Source organism: Thrips palmi, unplaced genomic scaffold (assembly GCF_012932325.1).
Source record: "Thrips palmi isolate BJ-2018 unplaced genomic scaffold, TpBJ-2018v1 HiC_scaffold_19, whole genome shotgun sequence".
Lineage (NCBI taxonomy): Eukaryota > Metazoa > Arthropoda > Insecta > Thysanoptera > Thripidae > Thrips > Thrips palmi.
Genome location: NW_023144628.1, coordinates 7,464,280 through 7,472,978, shown reverse-complemented (window position 1 = coordinate 7,472,978; position 8,699 = coordinate 7,464,280). Strand labels below are relative to the sequence as shown.

General features: G+C 40.7%; 1 protein-coding gene across 1 annotated transcript; it reads left to right on the top strand.

Moving 5' to 3' along the window:
* The first annotated feature begins 468 nt into the window (after window positions 1–468).
* Window positions 469–8,568, top strand: LOC117646521 ((E3-independent) E2 ubiquitin-conjugating enzyme-like). The gene is made up of 19 exons (XM_034387534.1): window positions 469–716; window positions 1,245–1,418; window positions 1,506–1,814; window positions 1,895–2,022; window positions 2,102–2,301; window positions 2,405–2,911; window positions 3,014–3,171; window positions 3,311–3,522; window positions 3,593–3,755; window positions 3,837–3,994; window positions 4,073–4,234; window positions 4,321–5,174; window positions 5,260–5,718; window positions 5,796–5,918; window positions 6,012–6,175; window positions 6,256–6,517; window positions 6,598–6,799; window positions 6,932–7,038; window positions 7,138–8,568. Exons 1-19 carry the CDS (start codon window positions 504–506, stop codon window positions 7,314–7,316), a joined length of 4,734 nt encoding a protein of 1,577 aa, XP_034243425.1. The 5' UTR covers window positions 469–503; the 3' UTR covers window positions 7,317–8,568.
* Window positions 8,569–8,699: the final 131 nt, after the last annotated feature.

The following is an 8,699-nucleotide window of genomic DNA, read 5'->3' as shown; positions in this document are numbered from 1 at the left end:
TTACTCGGACCTCAACAGGACCTCAACCTTACAGAGCCGTGATCAATTTCTAGGTTTTCTAGACATTATCGCACAGTTGTTGAATAAAAAAAGAAAAGGGACATGAAATACCGGGCAACGCATTTCCATGATTCAACGATCCTCTGAAAAACTCGAGGCCATTGTTCGCAAAATTAAAGAACCAATGCTGCGGCATTGGATTCCTTGAACTCGCTGAAAGGGGGCGTATTCGATTTAAAAAGACATTGCGCAATTTCAAAACTTTCTGGGCTGTGGCGCGCACCCCACAAGTCAAAACTTACAAAAGAGAATTTAGCAGAGAGTCGTCTTTTGGTTCCGTTTTCTGGCTTAAAATTACCGTCTTGAAATATTTGTTCATTCTAAACACACGTTGGACGTCCTACTGGGGACAAAGACAGAGCCAATGCAAGAGTGGAGCTGTTTAGGTGCTAGCTTGATGTCTGGCATGAGCTCACAACCCAACTTCCGGCATCAGATTAAACATGGCTGCCGTTGAAGACCAATATTTTTACGAAGATGAAGTCTACCGTATTGACAAACGTGGGCATATTGAATTCGGGATGGTGCTTGAAAATTCCGAACTTGTTAGCAGTGATGAAAATTCTGATGGAGAAGAAGGAGCCGGGATGAAGAAAGGACAAATACGAGTGGCATGGCACCCTTCTGGAGTCGAAGAAGTCATTTCGGAGAAAAAGGTTATTGAACGTTACTTTTGCACTCCAGCTCGCTATCCGTGACCCATTGCATCTGTCCAGAGCTTTAACTCGGTGCCTCCTTTTACCGGGGTGTGAACGAAATCCGTGGAGAGGTTATATAGGTCTGTCAGCCATAGTTTGCATGTCACACCCCCACCCAGTTTTCTTTCGAGTTTTTCTGCGGTTCGCGAAGCATAATTGCATTTGACATTTAGACCACGGATTGGCCGCGTATTTTTTGTATCCTGTCCTTAGGGCTGTCATCCCTAGTGTTTGAACAATTCCGTCCTGTCACGTAACCTTAGTGATCTGACAGCTGTCATTGCCACCACTTTGCCAGTCATCTGCATTCTCATTCAGAGCCCATTGTAAACAAAGAAGGAGCTCGCCCCCATTTCGATTTCGTCATTGTTTGATCACTGACATGAGGATTGCTACTTCTTGTGCACTTTTGTTGATGTATTTGGCTGTGCTTTCAGATTTCCTAATCCTGTTCTAGTATTGCTCAATTATTGTTATTATGTGCAGGTTGGGCTTGCTGACCGCTCACTGATGCCCGGAGATGTTGTAAGACGTATGATCAAAGGGAAAGATACTCAGAGAGGTTATTGTCGTGATATTAGTGTGACGGCTTGCGTTCAAGTTGTAGGAACTAAGCAGGTCATACCGAATGTTAAGAGTGAGCACCTTGTTCCTCTGGAGGTGTGTAAAGCTGACATAATTCATTAAGATTTTTGTGTGTAAGTTGTCATTTGTTCAGTGCAAAATTTAATTGTCTTGTCATTTTAGGAATTTGCTGAAGATATTGCAGTGTGCTTGGACTCGTGGGTGGGTGGCATCAAAATGGTGCACTCCAAGCTTCACCTTTACTTGCCAGATGCAGGGCCAGGATCTCGCTGTGTGATAAATGAGCTGGAAGCGAATGGTCTGGATGAGTTTGATGAAAAGAAGGACCCTGATTCAGAATTTCCACACCGCAGCGATTATTATCCAGGCCAGGTCTTGTATGGTCCTTTGCATTGTCTTGAATATGCCAATTGGACGCAATGCACCAAGGACATGAAAGCTCAAAGGAATAAACCAAACAAAGTTGTCCAGGTAGATGTGGTATCATGTTTTTCCATTGAGACTGAGGGTTTTTGAGAAACATTGTAAGTCAATATGGCTCCACTTTTCAGGTCGTTGTTGAGGGAGTGGAGACAACCTCTGTTGGAGTCCATTGGCAGTGTCGCGCGTACTCCAAGGATGGGGCAGGAAATGATAAAGAGCAGCCCAAGTTTCTGGTGCAGGGAGACGACCTTAAAAGGTGGGTCATGGTGTCTATTATCTTGTGGTGTTTATGTGAAATTAAAAATCTATTGAATACCTGTTTATGCTTCTTTCAGACTTAAACTCCTAAATGTGTTCGAACCATGCACCTTACAAGTAGGAGACAGAAATTATTATAATTTCCGTGATGAAGACACTGTTATCACCAAAGAACAGTGGAAACGCAATCAGAGAGACCTTTTCCGACCATTGTGCAAAGATCGTGATCGTGGTAGTGAGCGTCAGCCCCACCGTCGCTGCTCTTCCCATAAGCACTGTACGCTACGTGGTCTTTCTTTCCTATTGATATCCGCTCTATAGAAGTTGTTATTTCTTAAATCTGTTTATGTGTGGATAACCCAATGTCAATGTTTTTTCAGCTGTCGTGAATGGTCTGACCGCTAAGTCCTCTGGAACAGAGCCTGCGTCAAAAGCCAGCAACCGGTCAACAAAACAAAACCAAGACATGGATATCATGTCATGCCAGGATCCCAAGGCTGCTGATACTGGCCTTCCACGTAGCAAAGAGCCCTCAACTGAGCAAAGTCGTAAAAAGCGTATTACAGGGGATTCAAAACTGAGTTACAATCGCCTAAAGCTAGCAGAAATGACTTCTGCCAAATCGTCGTCTCATTCTTCAAAGAGGCTGGCTACTGGTGAACCTAGAGTGGAAGAATCATCCCATACTGAAGGGGATGGTGAGTGTCGAGAATCAGTTCCTGAAGATAAAGAAAGTGAAGCAGTAGAGGACAAGGACCACTCTTCTGTCAAAGTCCACAAAACCAATGCTAGTCATTTAGTTTGTGATGAAGTGGATTTTGATGATGAATACAGTACCTCAGAAGAGGCATCCATCAGCAGTGGATGTAGCAGTACAGGTTCCCTTGGTAAGGATTGGTCTTTTTTTTTTCTTCCTTGAAGCCTCAGGACTTAATTGTTTTACATCTCTGATTTCCAATATTACCTTATTCTACGTCATGTTCCTTCAGGGTTAAAGAAAAGAGGCCCCGCTCTGATGACCAAGGTATTGAAAAAGAAGAAATTGCGCCGTGCAAAGAAAAGGGCTCCGCAAGTTACCCTTGAACCTGGACTTCAAGTCGTCGTAGAAACACTTTCTACTTCATCTGTAGCTGATGTGATTTGGCAGGTAAGCTCAACAACATCCCTCGGCCCTATCATCATCATCAGTGCTGCTAGGCCTAAAGGCCTGCAGACCTTTAGCGGTTCGATTCAGCAATACACCATATGCTTTACTTACATTTACTAACTTCCCTTTTTATCATCAGGATGGTTCGGTAGAACGTGGTATACCCTCGACTCAGCTGTACCCTATTCATCATTTAGATGATCAAGAATTTTTCCCTGGTGATTTTGTTATTGAAAACAAAGATGAAAATTCGTGTATGCGAGTTTATGGTGTCATTCAAAGTGTTGATCATGCTGGGCGAACATCAAAAGTGAAATGGTTCAAGACGTACACTTCAAATGAAGAACCACAGTAAGAATTTTTAAAAAGGTATGTAATTGGTGAGTTGTAGTTGTCAAGACTTAATTGCTTGTGTTTTTAGGCCGTCACTCCTTGAAGAGAATGAAGTCAGTGTGTACGACTTGAAAGATCACCCAGATTTTCAATACCGCCCTGGTACTGTTGTAATTCGTGTTGCTAACTTTGAAGGGGAAGATGTTAATTGCACTGCTGGCCAGGTGCTGGACAACTATCCTGAAGGAAGGGTAAGACAGTTTCTGAAGTTATGATAAATTGCACCGTGTGTTATCAAAGTTCTGAAACAATAAATATTTACTCTATTCCAGGTAAAAGTTTGGTGGGTAGATGGTCACGTTTCAATGTGTTGGCCTCAAGACTTGTACAAATGTGGAGAGTATGATTCTGAGGATGGAGAGCTGTGGGAAGAAACCAACAGTGAAGCATCTTGGGAAACAGAAAGTGAAGATACTGTAGCGGGTGAAGGGTATGTTTTTCTGTGACTGTTCTACTGGCACCTAACACTGCTTCAGCTTATTTTACTCATGAATTGAAACAATTGCAGAGATATCGAACCGGAATATGACTCCCTTCGTCCCAAACTGGCTGCAAATATTGAAAAAGCTCGGATTGCTATGTCAAGACTGGAGGAAATATTCACTCAAAACCCTGCCCTCCAGAATACAGATGTCATGAGGCGGCTTCTGGAGGTTTACAAAGATTGCCGGTAAGGGAGCAATTTTTTTCTACTTCTAGTGAATTTTCATCAACTTGAATTTAATTCTATCCAAGTTTTCTTTTCTTTCATTTCAGGTATCTTGACAAGCTAATGAATACATCATTCTTTCATGAGAAACATTTTGAGGGTTTGTTGGAGAAAGTTCGAGAGAGAGGCAGAGTCAATGTTGCTCAGAGAGTTGCAGATCAAGTGTCTCGGTTATTTCACCCCAACAGCATGACCTCGAATAACTCTGTATCAGATCCTGATGCTGAGTCATTCCCAGAGTTGGCTCTCACAATGCAATTGGCCGAGCAGATCAATGAACTTGTCCAAGCTCAGTGCTCTGCTGCTCAATCTCCTCCAAAAAATTCAAACTATTTCCTGGAAAAGTTGTATGAACACCACTATTCCTTGAAGAGGGTTTCTCAGCACATCAGACAGCTCTTCCAAAACTCATTGTGCCCACGAAACAATAGCCAGGATAAAGATGCGTGTAACAATGAAAAGCAAGATGGCTCCTCTTCACAAGAACGCTACCGTATTCTTGGCGAGGCCAAATTTAATGCGTGTGATTTTGGTGAAAGTGATTCCAATAAGACATATACTCTACGTTTGATATTTGTGCACCCTGAAGATCCTGTCGCGACTCCTGTCAAAGCCTCAAGCTCGGGCGCGGGTGCCTCCTCATCCCCACCACCTGCTGTTAACCGGGCCCCCTCTCCCACTTTGGATGACACGTCACCAAAGCTTACTGAAGAACCCAGTTCTGATTGTGATGCCCCTGAGAGTGACAGACAGCAACAAAGTCTTCCTGATAAAATTACTTCTGGAGAGTTTTTGGCAGAAAGCCTGTCAAGCTTAGAAAGAAGAGTTTCTGTTGCTGCAGCAGCTGCTGTTGCCCCAGGATCCACACGGAAACTAGCAAGAAGGATGTCCAGTATTCTTAGTAAGTTAATATTGCACTTTTCTCAATGTGAGGAATTAGAAATCATTTTAGAGAATTTATGGAAGACTTGACTTTTCCTTTTCAGGTAAATTTGGCAGTGTGAGATGTGAATTGTTGGTTGGTGATGAGGTTGTTTACAGTAAGGATTTAGGAACCCCAAGGCTTCGAACCAATCAATGCCCAACTGTTCAACCCTCACTCCCCAGAGTTAGCTCCTTAGACACCTCACAAGAAGAGTCATGCTCTTCGTCTCAAACAACTGATGAATTAGCTGTGGCATCATCTGTGGAAAGTGCCGAAGATCCAAATGTATCTGCTGAAAGTGCTGCAGCCAATAGTAATAATGCAGTCTGTGTGAGGCTGTGTTCATTGATTAAAGCACAGTTAGTGAAAGCTCATGCTGAAGTAACTCGAAGGTATGGTGGTCAACAACTACCCATGACATTGAGTGATGCAGCCAATTCAGTATCACCAGGAAGTAACCCAGGAGAAGAGGTGGAAAGTATTAACTCTGCAGTACCTCCGGTGTTGGAAAGCTCAGCAGGTAATGAATCAATTTATTTTCTCTGCTTTATTTATTATTATTTAGGCCACTGTCTCATCTTTCTTATTTCTCATTAGATACCGTTGAAATTGTGGATGATGTTCCACCTGTTGACTTGGATACATCTGTGCCAGAACCTGAAAAGGCTGCAGATGTTGGTTTACCTCAGCCCATGCCTCTTGCTGAGGAAGAAAATGGAAGTAAGTTTTTCTTCAAACTTGCTTGGTTCTTAGAGTATGTGCGTTGAAACCTTTAAGAACATCTTGTTTATTCGACACCTTTTTGTTTTGTAGGTTTCTCTATTGAAGACTGTGCTCCTAACAGCCATAAGTTCAAACTCACTATGTTCCAACCTGTGGACCATCAGAGTTTTTATCGTACTGTTCGTAAGGAAATAAAACTGCTTCGGTCGGCCTTACCATGTGGCATTTGGGTGAAAGGATTCGAAGATAGAATGGTAAGTTTGTTGTTAACTAAAATGTTTGTGTCTCTTTTGATCCTGTTCTGATTACCCATGATTATTTTGAATGCCTACAGGATCTGTACTCTGTGATGATTCGTGGGCCTGAAAAAACTCCTTATGAAGATGGATTGTTTTTGTTCGACTTTCAACTGTCTCCAAACTACCCTAATGAACCACCTCTCTGCCATTACATCAGTTATTGTAGTGATAGATTAAACCCTAATCTTTATGAAGATGGTAAAGTTTGTGTCAGTTTACTAGGGACCTGGAGTGGTAAAGGGACAGAGCTTTGGTCATCAAGTTCAAATCTTCTTCAAGTTATTGTGTCTATCCAGGGTATGTTAAGAAAGTTCACATATTTGGTCCAATCTCTTTTTGTATCTGTTCACCTTTTAAACTCATTTCTCCATCCTTAGGTTTGATACTCGTTAGTGAACCCTACTTCAATGAAGCTGGCTATGAAAAGCAGAAGGGCAGTCAACAGGGTCGCGAGAATTCCCGCATGTACAATGAAATGGTCATTTTAAAACTGGTTCAGGCTATGTCAAAGCTGGTTCAGCACCCTCCTCCAGTCTTTGAAGAAGACATACGAGCTCATTTTCAACATCATGCTCCCAGGTACTTACTGACTGCCGGTCCACTCGCATCATAAGATGTCATCTTCTCTACAAAACTAATGAAACTTTCAGGTGTATAGCCATGAATTAAACCGATTTACGGCATTTCTATAAATTAATTTGTTCCTTCCAGGTTTGCTTCCCGCCTAAATAAGTGGTTGGATGTTTCGGACCATTATAACAATTCTCATCCCCTCTCGCCCACTACACCTACATCTTTCAAAGAAATAACTGGAGAAGGTATGAAGTTTACAATCATCATTTTTTTCTTCCTTTTTTCCTAAATAAGGATAAAAAATTATTGATTTTTTTTTTAAATGATCAATATCTTTGTTACAGAACTTGCTTTACCAGAGTTTCCTTTGATACCTGCCTCTAAAGGATTTTGTTTAACGCTGAAGAAAACATTATCTTTCTTCAAAGAGGTAATTTCTTCAGTCGGTATCATCCCCGCCGAAACGGAAGAACCTCATTCTGAGTCACACCTGGCCCTCCCAACTGGTTCAAATGCTAGTTAGCCTTCTTAAGTGATTAACTTATAGGTAATTACTTGCTCACTCTCCAAAAGAGGTACCATGTGACTGTTACTTAACAAATCTCTACTGCCAACATGGTTTTTTGAGAGGAAATGAGTTCCTAATGTCAGTGCTTTTCAAGACTTAAATTTACCTTTTTAGGCAATGCCCTTTTGTAGGGGAATGCTGGAGTTCATATCTTACTGTAAATCTCTGGAAAGTTTTTGGAAAGTTTCAGTCTGCTTGAACCATGCCATTTAAATAGAGATTCTGTTGGTGATTTTAAGCTTAGCTTTAATTTCATCCAGACTGTAAAAATTTATCTAAGTTTGTTAAAAAAAATATATATGTCTTTCAGGTTGCTTTCCTTGTGGAAAGGATTATGCACACTTTGGTGGCATGTGAAAGCACAAATGCCTGATTTTAATAATAATTGCTGTCTTACTAGTCAGTCAGGGAGGGTTAGTGCAGCACTTTGTCACAAAATTTGTATTTTCATGAGAGGTACACCACTTGGTCAATATTTTTGATTTTGTGATTTGTTGTTTTTTCTCTTTTTGCAAAAGTCAGCAAGTATTGCTGATTTTGTGATCTGTTGTTTTATTACTATTTTGAAGTTAGCTTTAATTAATCATGGAAGGATGTGAAGAGGTGACATCTGCCACTTCTTGTGCTGTTATTGTTCTGTACACATTTACTGTGCGACCTTGACCTGTGGTGCGTGGAATGATGTTATCATATGCCATTTAATGTATTTGTGGATATGTATTTTGTGATGTAGGTATAATTATTTATGAGTGAATAGACTTGTTCATTTTTTTCTATTAGATTCTCATATTATTTGTATTCACTTTCTTACTAAGAAGTGACTCATAAATGATTATGCATAAGAGGAAAGAAAAGTCCTGACTTGTAAAAATGTAGCAAAAAGGAAAGAAATAATTCAGATTCATAGTACTGTAAATAAAATTCCTTTTTTCGAACTTGTGGCTGTTTTAATAAATTTTTTTAAGTTTTTAGTGTATGGTTCAGATCAGTTTTATTGCAGAAAACTACAAGTCATTGAAACTTTACCCAGTTTTAATTAAAATTGTCTTTGTATTCATGTTTTGGTTTGTTTTCGGTGACATTTGATAGTCCAGTTTAGAAATTGCATCATGCATTTGTCATTATGAAATTCACATTCGATTGCCACCTGAACTTTGTTTTGTTTTGTGTGATGCTGGAAATAAACTTGTTTGTTGATTTATCTCGAGCCTGTTGAAGCTTTTATTTAACTCCATCTCAAAACAATTAGCGTAGCACAAGACTTAAATACGGTTTGGGCACATCTCACTTTGGAGTGTACTTGACCACCTTCTTAAATTCTGGTTTTCAACTGTCAGG